Genomic DNA, 22,103 nt, shown 5'->3' with positions numbered 1-22,103 from the left:
CTCGGGGTGAAAAGAAAACCAGAGCCACATTTATCACAGGTTCGTACACTGCCATCTGTAGGACTTCAGACAGAAGTTCAAATAAAACAACACTGAACATCATTTGTGGGTTCATGTTTGCACTAACTCTGTGTTTTTAACCCTTTCTCAAAATACTGTAGTGAAAATAAATATTTTATATTTTCTGTCATGGTCTCTGTTTCTTTTTCAATGAGTTATCATATTCATAAAATAAATGAATCGCAACAACCTTGCAACAACTTCACTAGACATGAAAGATAAAATTTCACTTTAGTACTCCTTGTTAAAGTTACTCACTGACACAAAATGCCAGTTTTAAGGTTATTATTACTTACACCTCTGCATTTCCTGCTATGACTAGTCAAAATGTCAGCCATAAAAAAGGCCTGTAGTCTCCCTGTGTTAGTGTCTATATCCATTATACTTACTGTAATCTTCAGTGCAGAGACTGCTATTAACCCGGATGCTCACGTATTACATCCCATGATTACAACCTTTGTGATTCTAGTATAGCTGTTTTGTTCGGAAGGGGAAAAAATGATATCAATGTGTAAGATATCACACATATCTTATCACAACTCAAAATGTGAAAGGCTTGCAAGAGAACTGCAAATAAAGTGACACACATTCTGCAGCTGCACACTGTGGTTTAGGGAGTCAGTATTCACAAGCTAAGCAGTTCTCTTCCACAACTATTTTCTAATATTATTTGTAAGATTAATATAAGATAAACAATAGGCTATATGACATTGTTAGATAAAACTCACTTGGAGTGGGGAGATTAACAACAATGTGGTCTGTGAACCATGTAATCAAAATACTATCTTTTATATCCCTTTCCCCTCAGTTTTGCATGAATGAAATGATAAACCTGTGCAATATCTGCACAGAAACCTGAAATATTGCACTTACACTCCCTGTGCTCAATTTTGGATTAAGGATAATTTTGCCATTCCTTATTTTGCTGTGGAGCCAGTGAAGTGAATCCCTGCAGTGAGACACAAGAGGCCGCTCTTGAGGTGAAAAGGGGAGAAAGCCAGCGCTGTGGTTTCCTTGGTTTGACAGCAGGGGCTTGTTGTACAGCACAAAACAACAAGGATGAAGATTTCAAGCGACGATGCAGCAGCTACAGAGATAATCGAGGAGACGTTCAGCTGAAAGGCCATCAGCTTTATCTCGATCTCCCGGTGTGTCCAAACTAATTTAGCGTCCAGCAACGTTGATATCGACTGAACTGCAGATGAATGTCTGTGCCTTAAGTGTCCCTGGATTTGTTGTTGTTAGCTGCTAATGCTAACCATAGAAGTTGCGAGCTAGCTGGCCTAGCAAGCTAATGGTTAAAGCGAGGAAAAGACTTATAATGTTTGTTTTACTTGTCCGGGGAGTGAACTCGGCGTTGTTTAGCTAATGGAGCCAGCTAACATTAGCTTCAGTAGTTCAAGAAGTGCAGCTTTGGCAAAGCTTTTCAAGTACCAACCGTAGTAGTTAACTTAGCTTGCCAGTTAGCCACTATCCTTGGAAGAATGAGTAGAAAACATCATCATTTTAAAGGAGCCGAAGTCAGCTGCTGCGTGAAATACTTCTTATTTGGATTCAACATTATATTCTGGGTAAGTAAATACACTCTGTGACCTGTTTGCCTCACGTTATCATAATGAAAACAGCGCTTATGTTGCTAATTTAAAGTAACATTAAGTTAGCTCAAATAATCAGGTAAAGTTAGCTTAAGGTTAGTACCGTTAGTGAGTTGTAAAGTGAAATGATTGTGTAAGTTAGTTGACTTAATTAGAAAACTATTAAATATGCTTTTTTTTTTAAAAAAAAATTGTTTTGTTTTGTTTTGATTGTTCTTTATGTGTGTAAAGTTGCATCACAGATTAGCTTGTTGACTTGATTGACCTAGAGGAAGTCTAATTTTTTCCATGTAGGACAGTAGTAAAGTCTTTAGGATTAGCAGAAAAGTTCTTGCCGTGACTCAGAAATATAAAATTTCACTTTCACATTTAGCAAACCTACTTATTTTTAAGCAGGACACAAAATTAGCACCAGCTACCAGCCAAATGCTGGTAAAATTAGCAAGTGGCTGGTAGATTTGCTTCACTCACCAGCTAAAAAAAACCCCAATGGTAATCTAGTGAGTGGCTAGTGAAATCTGAACATTCACTAGTAATTTGGCTGGTGGACAAAAAAAGTGAATTTTGCACCTAGTGTTTAAGTCTGATTCTCTATTGACCTATGAGTATATAACTTTCCATTCTCTGAATGGTGGTGGATAAGTTAAACCACGAATATTACCAGCTACTTTGATACTTTTTTGTCTAACATTTCTTCAAGTGTAAAAGAGTTTGTGATGATGATTTGAATATCGGATAGAGTATCTGATGGAGGAGGCAAACTAAGCAACCACGGACAAAAGTGGGTCTGGTGTTAGTTTCTCTCCGGGCCTTGACCTGGCAGTAAGCATTGGCACCATTGTGTTTGAGGTTGAGAAATGGCATGAGTTTCATCTGTATTGTTAGGTCAGTGGCAAGTGAGCCCACATCTCCTTTACAATGCCTCCTCCCCTCCATCTTTATCCCTCCTCAGTCTGAAAAGTTCCTCTGTTCAGTCTCGGTCACCCCTCCCTCCTCACCCGTCTGCATTGCCTCTGACCGGCTGGTGTAGTATAATGTCTGTGAGTGACTGAAGGAATGGCGTGTCTGTGTGCCCCAGAGGGTCTTCCCACACACTGTTGGGAGGAAAAGGCCACACGGTCCTGAATACCACCCAGCCCTCCTCTTTTCAAGCACCCTTTTCACTCCCTCCACCACTATAGTGCTCGGGCTCTGCGGGACAGCATTGTTTCTCTCGCTAACACACCCACAAACGCACAAAGGGCGACGGTGGGAACAAAGACTGGGTGGGGGCGCCGGGTGTGATTCTGTGTTTTCTCCCCTCATACAGTGTGCTTGTTCTGTTGGACTCATCAGGCACATGGGATCCACATGCAACGGGCTCTCTTCTTATTCCTCATCCTTTCGTCACCACCTCCTCATTCCTCAACAGTCCCCTTCAAAATGTAGGAGTATTACATTACACCATACCTCTGTGGTGGTGTTCTGTTTTTGTTTTGTGTGTGTGAAACGGAGGTAATATGAACTTCCAAACATGCCACAAGCCAGAGTTTCCTAAAGAAATAAGAATAAATACATTTTACAGTTCAGGTCACAAATGAAAAATACTCTGTAATTCAATTTGACTGAGCAATCAACCAGGAAATATTGAGTCATAGGGCTTCGGTGTTGTGTCTGACTCACATTGTGTTCTTTCAGACGGTTTGACACTCAGGCCAAGCTAACACAGTCCTGTGTCTGAGCTCCCTCTGAAACTGTGTGAAACAAGTTCCAGCTCGCTGGCTGTTTCCGTTAATAATCACTAGAAGATGTTCTCCTCTTGTCTGTGCGCTGCGAAACTGGATTTGACAGACAAGCCAGCGCATTGCTGAAATAGAGAGAGATGGGGTTTATTCTCAACAAATCAACCCATTTGTCTCTCCTGTAGTGATCTTGTCAGGCTTGAAAATGCTGCCCAAATTGAGACAGAATGCTTGTAAGACCCTAAATATTGTGAACAAAATAGAGCAATAAAACCTTCTTCTCTGTGTGAATTCCTCCAGCGCCCAAGCTTGCTGTTGACAGCCAGGCATTCTCACCCAAGAACAACACACCTTCTCTCGTCCTTAGAATAGACACATTCCTCACATCCACTTAATTAATCACATTTTCTGCCTGAGCTGCTGAAATGTTTGGAAGCTCTGCATGCTGTAATTAAGAGCTTGTTAAGCTGTAACCAAGTTGCTTAGTTGGTTGGAGGCAGGCTGTGTGTTATTAGCCAGCTACAGCTCTGTAGCTGGCTGCTCACATTTGGCACTAAAAGGCACGTTGGGTGATCCCATCACAGGTGGACAGATGTGTGAATGCAGCTATGTGAGGTCTCATTTAGATACTATGTATGAATTCTTGACTAGTGCTGCAGCTATCAACTACTTTTACTGTCGATTAACCTGACGATTATCTTTTTGATCAATCGTTTAGTCAATAAACTGTCAGAAAATAGTAAAAAAATCATAATTTTCCAGAGCCTAAGCTCATGTCCTCAAATGCTTCTTTTGACTAGAAGTCCAAAACCCAAAGATATTCCAGTTAATAATGATATGAAACAGAGAAAAACAGCAAATCCTTTGGTAGCTAGTTTTAGTAGCTGGAACCTGCAAATGTTCTGCATTTTTGCAGAATAAATTACTTGAACGGTTAATTGATTATCAAAATTGTTGGTGATTAATTTTCTGTTGATTAATCATTGCAAATGTGTGTCTAATCGCAAAGGAGCACTACCTACTCAACTTTTTTCTGTATGTTTGACATGATAAACATTCCGAACACATTCGATATCCAAGACAAAATACTGGCTGTTTGCTATTTTCTAGGGCAAATGTGTATGCTTTTATGTTTTGTTGTGTTTGCCATTGCCCACAGATAAAATCAAATGTGAACAGGGAAGCAAAGTCCACTCACAGGAGGATTTTTCTTTTTTTTATTTGTTCTGATTTCTGTTCTGATACTCTGTGTTGACTGCAGTCTATCTCAGTTCGGAGGCTGTTTGCACACAATATCTGGTTATATCTAGATACAAGATAATAGCTCTGAACAGGACCTTAACTTCTCTCGATTATAACCCAGGACTCGACTGTGTAGTCTATTCCACTCGGATACGTTTTGACCCTTAACTGCAATTCAAACTCTTGTTGTAGTTACTGTAATAATTAATCAGCCAAATCGATACGTTGGTATTGCAATGTCAAGTGCGGAGGAGTGCCAATGCAAAAAACATTCTGTGAAGTCACATTTTGTTCACCCTGTTGGCAGTGCTGTTCACATCATATCATCAAGAATGACTCCGTTCACGCAGCAGGCCACATTAGAAATGCAGTATTTGGAAGTCAGCAAAAGGGCAGTCACACTTAACTAAGTCTATACCCTGTGCATTCGTGTGTGTGTGTGTCCAGAAAGCGTGGAGTTTGGTTTGTCTGCTAGTTAGTTGAGGTTAATGGGATCAGCTGGCTTAGGGAGGCATCTTCCTAAGTGTTGATAATCTCTACCTCCACATGGGGAGGAAGCCCTCACATCGGGACTCACACTTCTCACAGCAGCACTTGACTGAAAAATAACCTGAACAGCCCGATTTGAATAAAGAGGCGGATACAAGGACATCGAGTTCCAGACTTTATTTGCCCAGCGATAACACATAGAATCACAGTGATGAAAGCACAGGGATTAGATATTAGGATACATAAGAAAAAAATTAAACAGAAGGAAGGGAGATAAATTACTTACTAGAGCAGTTGAAATTTAGATTGGCCTTTAAAACATCTTATCCTCAAACAGAAGCAATGAAATGTAAACTAAGCGAGAACAAACAACGACACAACACTGTGCTTTTCTTGATTTTATTGCTCAATTGTTCAGAGATATAAGGAGATGAATGTGGATTTCATGTCAGATTAGTATCTAATGTCACATTTTCACATTGTTGCTCATCTACTACCATTCAGTTAAGGGCGGGATTGACAGAGTTTAGTACAGGTTGTATGTTTCACTGCCACCGACCGACCTGCATTTGACTCTAGCTGTCAACATTACACTGTGGGAAAAGTTAGATAAAAAGGAAATAGTGTGACTACTGTACAAAGGCAGGTCCAGTTCAGTTTGAATGTACTCATTCAGTCAAATTCACTTCAATCGAGACCTTATTGTCCCGCGAGGGAAGTTTGGTTTTCTGATAGGGCTTCAAAAAGCGCAGAGTAAAAACAAATACTGTGGGTTATCGGAATATGCTTCTAGGCTTACACGTGAAGAAGAATGATAGGCTTGTACAGAAAGAGACGCTTTATAATACAACTCAGTGATACTGTGAGGTAATGTTTGGACAAGTCTCTTCAACAGTTTGATCAAAAAGAGAGGAAATATTGACAGTTGGCCAGTTTGAAATTCAGCTGAACTTGGATGTCAGACGTTTCAATTTTGGTTAAACATTTTTGATCAGCAGCTGTCCTTTCTAAAAATGGGGTTGAGCTGCTGCTTTAAGCATTAATTTTTATTTTCTAAATCAAAGTGGATGGGATAATCACTGACTGAGAACCAGATCCAGAAATAGTAAGCCCAAATGACAGGCTACCAAGCACGGATCTCTCCATAGCTGTCTCACTTAATGCTGCCTCCAAGGTTGCCTCGAGCTATGGCAGGGGGGAAATACAACTTGATGTGCATTGAAGTACTTTTGACCGGAAATAATAACAAAATTGGCCATATAACAGAAGTACTCTTCTGGTAGCTGCCTGATGTTTTATTTTAGAACTACTTCATACTGCAGAACCAGAGTGAGGAAGCTTTATTGGATAAGTTCACAGTAGAGAAAAACAGGATAGATGGGAGGAGAGGGGGATGTGTCTCAAGTCCATACTGAAACACCAGGGCGTCTTGAGCAATCAGCCAGAGGCAGCAGCTATAATTTACATAAAATACTGCATGACATATGACACATATCAGTCATGTCATGTTTGTATGGCTTCTGTGCTCTCTCTCCCCTAAATGTTACATTTCTCTGCTAAAATAAAAAATCCAAGTCACAATATGTGGATACTTCTTAAAGCATTTGAAGGCAGCAATAGATTCAGGTAATGTTTCTGTTCAGATCCAAAATTAATCTCTCCTTGATCATCTTTGGCTAATTATGACCATTTTTGATTAAATTGGTGAAGCTATAATTCACTGTATCTGTGTAATCTGCACGAAACTGAAAGATAATACAAGCTTTCATGTGTGTCTATTGTAATCCACCAAGGTTTCATCAAGTAGTTAATTTCCTGTTCAGGACTGAGCAATGGTAGTTAGACAGGAAACCACCAACCAAGTGTTTGTGTGCAGGCATTCACAAGAAAGGGTTCTTGAACAGCTTCAGAAAATATAAAACAATGTAAAACACAAGTTTTGTCTCCCTGGGCAGGCTGCAGTAAGAAATGTGAGTTTAATGTCCTTAGTTGGACTGCTACAGATTGGCCATCAAATCCTCACAGACAGAGGCAACAGATTCCTCTCATTTTAGCGCTTAATGTCTGATGTTGGGAATGGTAATAGTTCTGCATTTCCTGACATCATGTTGAATGATTTTTTTGGCCTTGAGTGATTAAAAAAAAAAAAAACATTATTGGCCAATTGTGGGTAACATCCCAGTGACTGAATAAACTCGTGGGACCACCTGACTCTACCATTATTATTGGTCTCCATGAAGCTAATTTGCAAAGAAGGCGCAGGTGCAGTTTAGCCTTCAGGTTTTCTCAAGGACACTCATTCACAGGCTGCGTTCTCTGAAAGATCCACGCTCTGAATTGGAAAGCAGTGAGAGTCACAAACTGCAGCCAAGAAGTTGCACCCTGTTCTAAAACACGTACAGGTGTTGTTTTGTCCCACAAGGATTGACAGCGCCTGATGCAAGAAAAGATTCATTTTTCTTTTGAAAATAAAGTTTGACTGCTGTGCTCGCTGCTTATGACACAGCCAACTGAAAGACAACTTTATCTGAGACTGAGATTTATATGGCAGTAGACCAGATTGAACTGTCATATTAGTTAATTCGCAGATTATCATCATGGAAATTTGTGCAGTGATATTTTTTGCAAGAATAGACGGGTAAAATGTCTCATCCTGATTGACTGAACTTAGTTTGTCTGAGCTGTGACAAAAACATCAACAACACAGTATCTCACAGATAAACATACAAAAATTTATTTTTAACCTTTTTAAGATTTTTTTTTATATTCTTAATGTTGGCTTATCCAGAGAGCCATAATACAACACTGTCAGCTGAGTCCTCTGTCATTGCTCATTAAGTAGACGTTTTTATTTACAGTTTGATACAATGGTAAATGAATTAACTGTTGTCCTGAATGTACTCAAATTCCCACAATAACACTGCGTCTATCTGAAGATAATCTTGTTAGAGCTGTTCACAAACTCTTGCATTATTCAATCTCCCAAAAATGTGTAATTAATTAAGAATAATAACTAATTACAGTTGGTAATTATCAATTATGTCCAAAGACCTGTTCTGTAACATTATACCCTAGAAGGAGTCGTGTCAATGTGGTTTTTATGCTGTAAAATGAGTTGTTTTCTCCATCATTTCTCTCTTTTAATCTATGCAAATTATTTAGAGTCAAAGGCTAAATGCTTTAATACTCCCTCTCCGTCAGTCTAATCTCTTCTACCTGATCTCTGCCTTCTTACCTTCACTCTTCTGCGTGTCACTTTGCAGCAAAAGCCACCAAACCCTTCACTACAACTGCTTATGTAACCACCAGGCCAACCCAGCAGCACCCCCCTCCACTTTGCTGCTGGTGTTGTTTCAGCATACTGCCAACATTGTTGGTCTTGTTATGTGTGTGTTGGTTGCTATCAGTTTACCCGCTTTCCCCGATTTAATCAGCTTCCCAACAGTATGATTTAACCTGGTTTCAATGGAACTATTATATTTCAGCCCCTGCCATTAGATTGTGCTTGAGTTTTGTCCATCATGAATGACATTTTGTGGCAGCTAAGCAGTTGATAACATTACATTAGTAAAACCACACGCCCAGAAATGGATGATTTTCACTGGCATGTAGTCTGACTGCTATAATCCTGAAGGCTTAGTGCTGTTTTTGTCTGAGTTTGGATCTTTGCATATGGTGGCCCAGTACTATGGCTGTCTCAGCAGTTACCCAAAGTTCTCCTTTTTTCATGTTGTAAACTGTGAGCCCTGCATTCATCCCTCCCTGGGACAGGAGGCTAATACTGGAGGGATTATCTTTAACTCTCAGGATATCAGATCCTCCAACCTCGTAAGCGGCCCAGTGCAATGACTATAACCTGCAGATGTAGTGATTCACTCTGTCCACAACAAGATATTTTCTCAGTATTCAGTTTTGTTTAAAGACTCCAAAAAAAACAATGTAAGTGATGAGGTTGTACCTGAAAACTTTATGACGTTATTGAGCGATTTTTGTATTTGTGTTTTGTTTGGGCTCTTCCCATGGTTTTCTTAAGTGGGTTAGGCTATGTTGGAAAAACGTGATATCATGTACATACTGTAGCAATAATAAAAATCAGAATCAGAGGACAGTTGTTGAGTTGTTTGCTTATGTTGCTAGGGAGATACCGCTGTAAAACAAAGATTATCATATCACACCCACATGATTCTGATAAAGCAAATTAACTTAAATTTTGGCTGTTAAATTCATCGAGTTATACGAAACTATGGATGTTTTTTTTATATCTTTTAACTTTGTATGTTGCATATGTAGTCATAATTTTTTTCTATTGAGAAATACATGTTTTCATGAAGCCTACTTTTAACTCAGGGGAATTAAATGGGTCTGACTGATGGGTACTGCCTCTTTCTGTCTGACAGTTGCTTCTTCTGTGTGTTTTGTTTTACAGTTACTAGGAGCAGCATTCTTGGGCATAGGCCTGTGGGCATGGGCGGAGAAGGTAAGTCTAAACACATGCATGCAAACACACAGTGGTGAAGTACAGCATGATTACCTCAGTAGCATAGCTCAAATTCTTCCCCATATTTCTACTGGAATTAGCTCGAAGTACGATTTGCAAGAGAGCTGAAATGAAAACAGGGCTGTTGAGAGTATGGGTGAGAAAAAATAGAAGCACCGTTGGTGTAGCACTTAAACGCATATTACCTGATAATGGTCCTGGTAAACGCATATTAGTCGACTCACGATGCTAATTATGCTGCGGCAGCTCAAGTGTGATGTGTGACTGTTGAAAGCTCTTTGAGCCATTAAGTAGCAAATGGTCAAATTGTTTTTCCAATACTTGCAGAGTTTTAACAGAAGCTACAAATAAGGAGCCTTAAGGACAAAATTACAAACTCATTTGACTCATCGCCATCAGGAATCCAGTGTCTTCGTCTGTCACAAAACGAATTAGGCCTTCATTTTGCAAGGAAACTGGTTACCGTTTGTTTTCCACAGCGTACTAGCCACAAAGGTCAGGTTCTGCTATCGACCTCACGTGCGCAGTAGATCATGGCAACACTCAAAACTTCCCCCAGTCGAGTTAACAGTTAGTTCATTAATTAGTTTTGAAATTGTACCAGGCGGTTCAGTAAATGCTGCACCAGCGTAGAAGCATGTACTGATTAGTAACGTCTGGTCATGAACTCTGTGCAAATAGCCCTGCATCGGAGTACCTTTGTGGAACAGCGTGAATAATTTAAAGGGATTAGGCCAAATGATGAATAGCGGCTACTGGAAAGGCATAATGGTTTGAGTTTGGGTCTCAGTGACTAAGATGATTACTTTCATGCCTGCTGTTTTCAGCCAGACTACATTATAGTTTTAGGGCCTCATGCTTAAATTCAAATGAAGGCATTTTAATCTGCATCAATGGCATAAAAACACAAGAACGCAGTGTTACCTCTAGCCTGTATTTGTCCCCTAGCTCAGTGTCAAAAATACAGGAAGAGATGAATAATGATCATACAAACATACAAGTTTGTGTACTCAAAAATAAACTTCACCTCATAACACACTATCCCATTACATTTATTAACCTTCCAGTGACCCCGCACTTCAGCATTAATGTGTACACTATTGTACATGCACATTTACAAAATCCCTTTGTCAGGGCAGCATGATGCAGACCAGAGACTGACAGGAAAACATGTTTGATACACAGTGACCTTGAGGCTGTGAAGGCAGGATGTGCAGAGAGGAAGGACAGATGTTTGTTTGTGGACGTTGGCAGAAAACGGTGAACTGTGCCTTTCCTGATAAAAGTTACTTACTGGACAGAGATTTTCCAGAGAATGAAATTGTGTTGTAGATAAATTGATAAATGAAACCCTTTGGGGGATTTGTTATTTTATTTAGAAAGCAACATACTTGATAGATACCATTCTAATCAAATAACATTATTGCCTTTTAATACATTTCTGCTGCATTTGTGCATCTCTGAACAGGGCAGCTGGCCTCCTGGCTGTGTCAAAAGTTGAATTCTCACTATTTCACTTTGACATGAGAAGCTCTTTTCAAGGTTAACCATGTGTTTTTGTAGAGTGAGAATTTTTTTTGTATTAGAGAACTGATAGTAAGGTTTGATTTTGGAAGCTTTATAGTCAGACTTTTAACCACTGTCTTTTGTCTTTCTTCTTCCTCCCCTCAGGGTGTGCTGTCCAATCTGTCATCCATCACGGACCTAGGGGGCTTCGACCCCGTGTGGCTCTTCATTGTCGTAGGAGGGGTCATGTTCATCCTGGGCTTTGCCGGCTGTATTGGAGCACTCAGAGAGAACACTCTACTGCTCAAATTCGTAAGCCAGCACCAGACTTTCCAAGCACAGACACCATTTCAACCAATTCACACCCCCTTAGATCTGCAGATCACACCAGTGCCGAGGCAGTCAGTGTAGCAGGTGTCATTTTGACTCACCCAAGCCAAATGGTGTGAGTGGTTGCATGGCACCAATGTGTGTTATCTCATTGCTGAATCAAGCTGCTGCGCCTTTTTGATCTCTAAAAAGCTGATAATTATTCTGAAGCCCAAAGCCATGACAACACCATTTTGGGAGTTTTGTTTGGGCTCAGCTGTATTGATAATAACATATGACTAACGGGAGACAAACTTGCCTTGTTGCTGGCTGCAAATCTGAGTAGCTATTAAGTCCAGCCAATGTCCATTAGCAGCAGTAAGTCAGGCGTCAGAGTGAGGAGCTAATGTGACTGTTGTGCATTTATCATTAGCCTGTCTCCTCCTACATTTACTGTAAAGGGATGATATAACGGTACCTCTGGGACTGCGGTTTCACTCAGCAAACCAGACCTGCACAAAGATGTTGTCCTTTTAATTTTTTTTTTTTTTTCTTACAAGAAATGGTAGAAAAAAATGTTATTAGTGGTGTTCAATTGTGATCCTTTACAAAAAAGGGTTTTCCTAGGCGCACCCAAATTCCCTGATTGAAGTGACAGATTTATTGTTTTCTGTTTGTGTGTGTTGACTCCTGTGTTGACTCTTTTGCGTCATGCGCTTTTCAGTTCTCTGTGTTCCTGGGTTTGATCTTCTTCTTGGAGCTAACTGCGGGGATCCTTGCCTTCGTCTTTAAAGACTGGATCAAAGACCAGCTCAACTTCTTCATAAACAATAATGTCAAGGCCTACCGGGATGACATTGACTTGCAGAATCTCATCGACTTTGCCCAGGAATATGTGAGTCCACACCTACTGACTGAAACTAGTGTGTCACCCACAGTTAGAAAAATATATAATTTCCGAGTAATAGCTTGTTTTTCTTGGCTGGAGGAAGTCACTCCCTTCTCAAGACTTTTTTTTTGTGTTTATATGTGTTTTTAAACTGATGTGGAAGACTTTCTCAGTCCAGGCTAGAGAGCAGAATGAGTCAGTCACTGCAATTGTGGAGGAAATCTCATGATAAATGTGATTGTGTTTCCCTCAAATGATTATCCAATGAAATGAATGAAACAGTTTAGATAATTGTCACCCGTGTGTAAAGGCTGGGTTCTGTCATGACGCAAAGGCGATTAGATCCGCTGCTGTCTCACCGGTTGTGTCTCACAATCTGTAGTCGCTACCTGCCACAGTCAGCTGGCTACACACCCCAGCAGACCTGAGCCACGCTCTCAGGGCGGTTTCAAGACCAGATCAGAGAACGTAAATCTGTATTCTAGTCCTAGTTGGCAGTTTAATCTCTGCCTTTTATTACTGTCTCAGTGGTCGTGCTGTGGCGCCCACGGGCCCGATGACTGGAACCTGAATATCTACTTCAACTGCACTGAGCTGAACCCCAGCAGGGAGCGCTGTGGAGTCCCCTTCTCCTGCTGCGTCAAAGACCCTGCGGTGAGTCACTTAACAAAAATAATACATGATGAACTGAATATAATAATATATCCTGATTTGAATTAATAACCTGGCAACTGCAGTATTTAATATACAGTATTTAGCATGCTCAGAGAATTTGTTCAGGATGTAGTTTAAAAGAGACAAGATATTGATTAAATGATGTAAAAAGTCATGTTAAGAGTCATTGAACACGTCAAACACTGACCAGTAGAGGAAATAGTGATGGTTTAATCTGATTTAACATCTTTATGTTGTTTTTACAGGAGGATGTCATCAACACGCAGTGTGGTTATGATGTTCGGCATCAAGGGGTTGGTATCTCTAAACATGTTTTTATCACTATCACAGGTCTCTATATACGTAACCCTGTAGTTGTTTTGCTTCACTCTTTAGTTATTAACTTCTCAGGACCTAACTCTAAAAAATAATATTGTGCTTTATGATATTTTTTAAATAAATGTAGATAATCTAATAAAACAATAGCGGGTAGAGAGAACCAGTTCTCCTGCAGTAGTCAGTGGCAGTAGTGGAGCATGATTGGCACACAATCCCTGCCTGTCAAGTTCAAATGACGCAGAGCTGCCAAGTGGAATTACTCCTGAGGGCAATTTGATTGACAAGCTGCAAACCTGTTTGATTTAAATTATCTGAGCTGTTGAGGGCGCAGTGTCAGTCACGTTCATTTTGTACTGGGCTTGATTGCTTTTCTCAAACCCCTAATGAAAAAGAAACGGATGAAATAAAATAACTATGAATAGAACAAATCGAGTTAAGATTAAACAGCATTTTTACTTAACATTAACATTCTCTGTAACAAGATGTGGAAGATGTTTTGTAAAACAGTCATCCTGAGAAGCAGTTGGCCAAACAGCAGACACAGAGAATGTATAGGGTTAAGTAGCACACAGGCTCCTCTGCGTGCTTCTTGCCTTAATAACAGATTGTTCTTCTAACAGGGATAATTAGGCTCCAGTTATAGCCTAGAGAGCAGCCTTACTACACTCTGTAATTGGCAACTCGGTGGGTTATGCCAGTCCGTTCCCTTTTCCTCTGTGTGTGGGTGTGGTGGTTACAACTCGCTGCACTGCAGTCAGAAAGATTGCTGTTGCTAGGCGCACTGCAATACAGTGAACCACCTGCCACTGAGTTGGTATGAATTAATTTTCTCTGTGTGCTCTCCTTGCTAACGCCCTGGCCATTGATATTTTGCTGAAACTATCGATGATGTGCAGCAAGTTCCTGTGCAGCTTGTTTATGGAGTGCAGGCCGGGAAAGAGGAAGAGCAGGAGACATGGGGAGGACAGCAGCACAACAAAGGCAGCAGGCTGAAATAGCTTCTGAGGAAGTTCACAGCCAGAACAACATAGTGTTTCCTGCTTTTTTATTGGCTGCCAAGGGGCTTCCTTTATCTCTCATTGGTTAAAAGCTAGCTTTCAGATTTTGCAAGAGAACAAAGGGTTTGCCTGGTTGACTTGGTCTTGAACAGTAACAAAGAGAGCATTGTATAAAGGCCTGTTCACACCCATTCATACCCCGCCTTTGAGCGTCTTTGCAGCATCTACATTACACCTTTTTTATATCCATCTCTGAATGACTTATGTACATTGTCGACAAAATCGTACAACCCAAACAGTCATCTGTCTGCTAACAGGAAATAGCCTCTGCCTGTTTGTTCAGTCCTCACAGGGTCCTCAGAGAAACTGAGTACACAGACTTGATGTTCTCCATGATGTCCAGACACTGACACGTTGTAATCTAAGAGTGACTCAGCTAACACTCACTCCTCAAGCCTTTTCCTGCAGTGAAGGAGTCAGTGGGCCAAATGCTACCTCCAGTGTTTGTTTTGTCTTACATTAGTCATAGATCAGAGTTCAGATGGTTGTTTAAATCATGCAGAAAGCCAATGTCCTGTCTGAGAGGTGATCATTGCCACTGTTTATTTTCTCTTAATGTCATTTACTCTGGTTTTTTTTGTTTGTTTTTTTTAAAGGAGCTGGATCGGCAGAAATATATCTACACCAAGGGCTGTGTGGGGCAGTTTGAGAAGTGGCTTCAGGACAACCTGATTATTGTTGCTGGGATCTTCGTTGGTATTGCACTTTTACAGGTAAGGTGACCTTTTTCATAGAATATTTTACTGTCTGGCTTTTACATGAGGCAACCTAGTGCATTTGAAATTAGTTTTTTTTTTTTTTTAACCTTAAACTAACATTATGGGGTTTGATCTTGTGTTGTCACTGCCATCTAGTGGTGAGAACAGGCAACATCGAGCAAACCTCTGCAATACAGCAGTCTTCTCTTTTTCAATAGTAACATCCATATTCTATTGACATCACGTCCTGTGTGGTTTCCTCTCCAGATTTTTGGCATCTGCCTCGCTCAAAACCTGGTCAGCGATGTCAAAGCTGTCAAAGCCAACTGGTGACAGGAGGGGTGAAGTGCGGGAGCCGCACCCCTCAGGCCCCGCCAGGTCAACACAGCACACAAAGCATCCCGTCCAGCTGTGGACGCAGAGCCAAGAACTCTGTCTACTTTGCTACCAAGCTAAGTAGCACATACATACTCACACTTGCATATGTGCAGACACAAAGAGTTTACCTCCCTGTTTATCACTTGAAGGGGGAGAAGAAAATATCCCACACAAACCAAGCAGTCAAACACTTTGTTTACCACTCAGCTGGGATTTTCCTTAAATATACAGAGGACGACAGTCCTGCCTACTTCAGAGTTAGTCTTTTTATCTGTTTCCTCAGATTTTTTTTTTCTTTGGACAAGTGTATTTATGGGGCGCAGTTGCACAAGGACTCCTGTCAGCTGGGAGATTGGAAGCCATGGATGAGATGACAAAAAAAACAAAGGAAAACAGACAAGTCCTCTTTTTAGGCCAAGCGTTACATTGTCACAGAGCCACTGTCTGCCCAGCAAGGGATTGAACATTTCCGCCTAAAAACAGCCTGTTTTTAACGAGTTTGTCCCCAATTCCTGCTGTAGAGAATCGTGGGTGGCTGGCCGCCCGGCCAATAAACGCATGGATTCCTCTGCGTGTCACTTTCTCCATCGTGACCTTTTATGACCACTGATAGACTCTGAACACTGGCTGGTTAAGTCTGTGACTCCAAGTCATTTCAAACTCAAAATGTAAAAAGTGCCATTAATTTCCAGTGAGTCTCCTTACTGTTCTTTACATATAATTTCTGCACCCTGCCCCAGAATACCTCAGGGCCTGGCCTAAAATATATGCTTTCTGCTACCGGTTCAAAGCATATCTATTTTTTTCCATCCATGTCTGTTGAATTTACATAGACTAACTTAATGCAGAAAAACACTGACAGTTCCTCGAAAGTCGCCCTGTTTGCCCTGCAGTGATTGTATTATCTGTTGATTTACTGAAGGATATTATATTGTATTATATGGAAAGGCCTGGTTAGGATCGTAGGTCTACGTTACACAGGGAAAAGGGTTACATAGTAGATATTGTTGTTTATCTCTGAGCATCCCTCAGGCACATGGGATTGCTGGTTTGGGGCCTTTTTACTTGACCTATGTTACCACATTTGTCTTACTCTTATATTTTGTCATCTGCATATTGAAATAAGAAAATATGTTTGATGTTTCATCATTTCCCGTTATTTTATAGACAGAGATTTTTATCCTGGGTTCATTGTTTGACTTTAACTGAGAAATCGCTTCTTATTGTTGATGTTGTTCACAGTCTTAATGGAGACCAAATAATATCAGCTGGCTACAAGCTAACTGCCAAGGTTTTGTCTGGCTACAATTCTGACTTTATTAGGAATGCTAACGATAGCAGATAGCATTTCTAGGTAGCCAAAATGTGAATTTATTGTCCCTTTATGTGGGAAGTGCCAGTTTAAATGAGAAATCAAACAAAATGATAAATGTTAAAATATTGCTTTTATCTTTTAATTCAGTGTTGTGTCTTTTGTTTGGACGGTTTTTAAATAGAATAGTCAATACAGCTGTTATCTTTGATATTAGAAATGGTCCCAATATAACATGAATGCTGCTTTAACGTTGACTAGTTTATTGATGTGTAGTACAGTAACCAAGCTAACAACATGTCTCACATGATGGCATTTTAACAATTTGTAATGTTGTTATTGTTTTCAGGCTGAGGAATAATTCTGATTTCTCAAGTTTACACTTTTTACTCAGCTTATGTTGCCCTTTATTATAAAAAAAAAGTCTTGTCTCACCTTATAAGTTGTTCATTTACTTTGAAGAAGTGCATCTTTTCATCCTCACAAAATGGTTCTCATACAACAGAGTTCACTTGATGATTTCATACATTATTGTCTGTATTTAACCACTACAGCTGTTTAGATACACAGCACCGGCAGAATTTGGGTGGGATTTACTGGACCACACACTTCCTGTAGGAGCAGATCCATACACACATACACACACTCATTCAGCCAAATAAAAAACAAAACATGTTTTGAAACGCAACACACACAAGTTGAAAGATGAGTAGCATTATTATTCTGTGAGCAGTATACCTAAACTACTTCTTGCGTCACTGAATCTGTCTGTAGAACATATATATAGGAATGCAACGTGTAACGGCACCTTATGATCGCATGTCACATGTTGCTCTCGCCCACACGCTCCCTTTTCAGAACAGTACCTGTTCTGACTGCACCTGTTTCGAAGGCTGTCATTTTGATGTATTTTTAAACTCGGGTGTCGGTTTGAAAAAAAAGACACGCAGTCAGTCATTTGAAATTTAGGCGTTGGATGTGCGAGTAGAATAAATCCATTGCTTGCAACGTAGCAGCAGCAGCACAATGCGTCTGCAGCAGAGTGACTGAGCACTAATGACTTCTCTCACTTTAGATGGATTGGTTTCTATAAGAGAAGCTTCATTCATTTCAGCGCTTTAGGTGTAATCATTCGGCGAGAGCCTCGAGCAATCGGAATAGACGGCCTTTCCTTCAGATCAAACGTAGAAACATTTACAGGATAAAATGCAACTTAAAGGTCTTGTAAATTCCCACCCAAAGTCGCCACGTTTGCCTGATGTGACAGATTTTATTACTCTTTTTTTTTTTTTTTTTTCACCATCCTGTTATTCGAAATGTGCGTGGGCTTCTTTGATTTCACAAACTGTTGTAAATCAATCGCTCCCGCTCAAGTTTAGAAGATCAGGATGAAACCAGTGTGTGTTTTTTTTTTTTTTTTTTTCCTTCCCATCCCTCCACACCTTTGGAGTTTAGTTCTTTTTTAAAAATGTGGGTTGAAACAGATAATGTGTGATTAATTAGTTCAGCAAAAGCTTTGAAGTGTGTTCATCTTTTTTAGAAATCACCCTTAATTGGAAGTGTTTGCTCAGGGTCTTTAACATCCCTTACCCTTCATTTAAAAAAACAAAAAACCCCTCTGCTTATGCATGCGAGAAGATTCTGTCTTGTTCGTGATAAAATGGAGGGCTGCTGCCTTTTTGAGGGATGCTGAAGATCTGGCTGAAGGCAGACGGAGGCCACGGGTGTCAGTTCTGCTGCAGCATTGAGCTGCCGCTCTTAAACAAAAAGCTCTCCCGCTCTCTGCAGCCACAGCCTTATCTGGATGGATATGCCAATAATCAGACAGTCACCTTGGTAATAAGGACAATAATGCCATAATAATCTGTAGCAGCGTGGCAGGACTTTAATATGCAGACTCTACAAAGGTGACTCACAGGTTTATTTTAACAGCTTTTGGTTGTTCTGGTTTTGTATTCCTTTTATTGTAGGGGAAATGGGAGGGAAGAGAACAATGCTAATTAGCTTTGTCCTTTATCATAATGGCCTTGCATCATGAAACACCCTCTTAATTTCTCCGCTTTCCCCTGTAGGCAGTTAAATCATTCCCGAGGAGGAGCCTTATGCATACCATGAATGTATAAGTCAGTATCAGCATGGACCTACCGCTCTACGCTTAGTTAGAAATTCTCTTTACCCTTATGCAGCGCAATGCACAACAGAGATGAAGTCAGGAATGTGAATGAAGAGTCGTCTTTAGCGACGTTTTAGATGTTATTCTGGTTTTTACATTTTTAAAATGTTCTATTAGTGAGCATGAAAGCAGATGAGCATTCCATTTCTTCTGTTTCCAGGCGTGTGTGCAGACCTACGTGGACATTTTATATGCAAAAGCATTTTTAATCACCAGAAACAACCAGTTACAGTCTTTTAATGTCTCTTCAATAGCTGCAAACATGATGGATGATTCTAAATATCATTAAAAATCATCACTTCTGTTCAGATTTTATTGATATAAAACTTCTTTTTTTTTTGCAACATGTGCATTTATAAATGATTTGACTGAACTTCTTTAAATTTACTTTACACATATAATAGAAAGCGAGTGTCATTGTGACTGATAATATGACCTGTGATCCTTTTTTTTCAAGCTTTTGAAGTCAGCTAATATCTTAAGGCAGTTCTGTTGATATTTCTCACAAACGTGGGCGACACTTCAGACGTTCACAAGTCTTACCTCATCGTGTGCGGACACTGGCCGCATCAGAGCACAGCAGAAGCAGAGTAATTGACTTGTTTGTGACCGTATTAACAGCAATATCACAGTTGTTAGCACTGACATTTCCATGCCAGGTCATGACATTTGATCAAGACACAAGTGTGATCTGACTGGAATGACAAGTTGATGACGGGTGTTACAGATTTGCTCACAGTTAAGGAGTATGGATACAGTAATACATGATCTTTTAGCCACACAGAAACCACTATAAATGTCTTTGTTGAACTGGGACACAAACGGTTTTCCTCAGTTTTACTTGCAGTATGTCAGTCTTCAACAGAAACAAGCTGATATCTATCTATTCTCTCAGTTTAGACCTGCCTATTCTGATGGGTAGCCTTGTAAAGAAATGTTGTAAATAAGTATGAAAACTGTGGGACATGGTCTGTTACACTGTATATTGTGTTAAAATATGCCTCTTTCATATATTAAAGGATTTATGATAACAAGAGTCGTGTTCTCCTTTTTTAACTTCAAAATGTTTGACTGTAATAACATTTATTTATGTATTTCATGTTTATTTGTATGGGGACAAGTATATAACATGAACTACTGCCACATACCACATCATGTGTAGCCTAAGCTCAACATGAAAATACATGGAACAGCACAAAACAAACAATTTACGAACAGTGATACATTAAAAGTTGACAAGACAAGCACCAGATCACTCATGATTACATGACTGATCCCTCTTTAAAAACTGTTTGATTTGAGTTCCCAGCCATAATCCATTTTGAGTTCTGTGAGTAAAATGTTCAACATGTCGATTCCCCCGAATAGAAAAGGTCGTCTGTCCAAGTAAGGATCTACAAGAGGGCACCTTACAGTTCTCAGTAAACCCTTAAAAGTACCACCAGATCACTGAGCACCTCAGGAGCCTCGTTAATCAGGCATTAATTTTATTTATTTACTCAACACAATTTTAAGGTAGCTGTATTTTATGTGAATATTTCCATTTTATGCTGCTTTATACTTCAACACCTCAACGTTTCAGAGGTAAATAGTTACTGGTTACTAAGATTAAGCATGCAAAACATCATCATGAAATATGATTTGTGTTCAATCAAACTACTAACTGGTATATAATTATGTTACAATAAGCTGCTAATGCATCAGTAATAGGAACCTAAGAATATAATGGATCTATAATAGAGCATTCTGAAAAGGACCCCTTTGCACAATAAGTGCAAGGTCTTTTGTAGTATTTTTACACTGTGGTATTACTACTTCTACATAAATAAATGATCTTAAAGCCTGATCCTCCACTGAACTCGTGAAAGGGCTCAAGCATCCATGTTCTGGTAGAAAGTGACTATAATTGGAGGTTGATTGCTGCACTAATTGTCCCTATTTACCCAGGAATGTTGGTTTTTTAAGATTTTGTGTGATTAGAAAGTGCTTTAATTTATCATTTGATGGAGGAATCAGCCAATAGAGGGAGACAAATAGTGACTGTGGGCTCAGACGCTGACACAGTTTTGCTGTGACTTCATGGTTTAATCCTGTAAACCAGCAAAAAGAATGCAATGCAAAAACTGCTTAAAAAATTATTTTAAAACTAGTGAACAAAGCGGTCGAGCAGCAGGAGTTTGTGTTTTATTCTTGCCATTAGTGGCTTTTTGAAGAGCAGCTAGAAGCTACTGATCCATCAGTCACCTGCTTTAACAGCCCTGTCTTTTAAGATGTCGAGATCAAAGAGAATAACTCTTCAACAAAATTAATCCATCAACTTCAGACTATTGACGTCCTCTTTTACCGTGCATCTCAAAGATAAAACACTCCACTTCAGCAGGACACAAATTGGCTCAATTTCCTTGACAATGAAAGAATGACTTAATGGACACAAGCCTCAATGCTCTTATAGCCTTTATGTTGCAGTTTCTGGACACAGGGAACAGCAGAGAATGACCATTTGTAAACCAGCACTCCCTGAAAAATTCATAAATGTAGTGGTGTAGCTGTTTACATAAAGCACGCAGTTTCGTGGCTGCAAGGACAGCAACTGCAACCAAGATTCCTCCTTTTTGATTTGATTTAAAGCAGCTGCTACCATGAACATTATCCATCCAAAAAGTATGACTGGCCTTGTGTTTTTATCTGCAGTGGGCACTGACAAGGATCTTCCATACATCCATAAGGAAGTACATCATTCTTAACTAGATCATTTAATATTATTTTAAAGGATACAGTTCAGTGATATCACTGCTACATACATACTCCATTTCCTTTATAAGGGAAGTTTAAAAATGTAATCAGCAGATTGTAATCATATACCTTCAAGGCCTTTTCCCTTTGAACTGGTGCTACGATCGCAGTTTTCTTACTGCATTCTGCTTCTTCACTCACGTGGCAGAGCACAGACCTCATGACCTTCAGGTACATACAGTAGATAACTGCTGTCATTTCTATTTAGTTCACTCACAAGCTGGTTGGAGCTCCAGCAAGTCTTATTTAAAGGCTTAAGTTGTGTGCTGGCTATTTGTAGATTGGTGTGATTGTGGGGAAGTCTGAGACAGATTTATGTGTGATGAGAAAAGTGGTGTGCAAATTTTTTACCTCAATTGTCAAATTTGCTCTTCCTTTTTTTTTAAATT

At 39.8% G+C, this 22,103-nt stretch overlaps 1 protein-coding gene across 1 annotated transcript; it reads left to right on the top strand.

The window, feature by feature from the left end:
• Positions 1-1,033: 1,033 nt before the first annotated feature.
• On the top strand, positions 1,034-19,955 carry tspan17 (tetraspanin 17). The gene is made up of 8 exons (XM_067598861.1): positions 1,034-1,631; positions 9,534-9,584; positions 11,277-11,423; positions 12,145-12,315; positions 12,838-12,963; positions 13,230-13,277; positions 14,957-15,073; positions 15,326-19,955. The coding sequence occupies exons 1-8, from the start codon at positions 1,545-1,547 to the stop codon at positions 15,389-15,391; spliced, it is 813 nt and encodes a 270-aa protein (XP_067454962.1). The 5' UTR covers positions 1,034-1,544; the 3' UTR covers positions 15,392-19,955.
• The last annotated feature ends 2,148 nt before the right edge of the window (positions 19,956-22,103 follow it).

This window comes from Thunnus thynnus, chromosome 9 (genome assembly GCF_963924715.1).
Source record: "Thunnus thynnus chromosome 9, fThuThy2.1, whole genome shotgun sequence".
Classification (NCBI taxonomy): Eukaryota; Metazoa; Chordata; class Actinopteri; order Scombriformes; family Scombridae; genus Thunnus; species Thunnus thynnus.
The sequence above is the reverse complement of the archived record's forward strand: the minus strand, read 5'-3'. Positions and strand labels throughout refer to the sequence as shown.

Bases quoted from the DNA above. Each gene is read 5' to 3' on its own strand.
- tspan17 (XM_067598861.1), top strand. From the start codon at position 1,545: ATGAGTAGAAAACATCATCATTTTAAAGGAGCCGAAGTCAGCTGCTGC. The intron at 12,964-13,229 runs GTGAGTCACTTA...TTGTTTTTACAG, and splicing joins GCTGCGTCAAAGACCCTGCG to GAGGATGTCATCAACACGCA. The intron at 15,074-15,325 runs GTAAGGTGACCT...TTTCCTCTCCAG, and splicing joins TTGGTATTGCACTTTTACAG to ATTTTTGGCATCTGCCTCGC.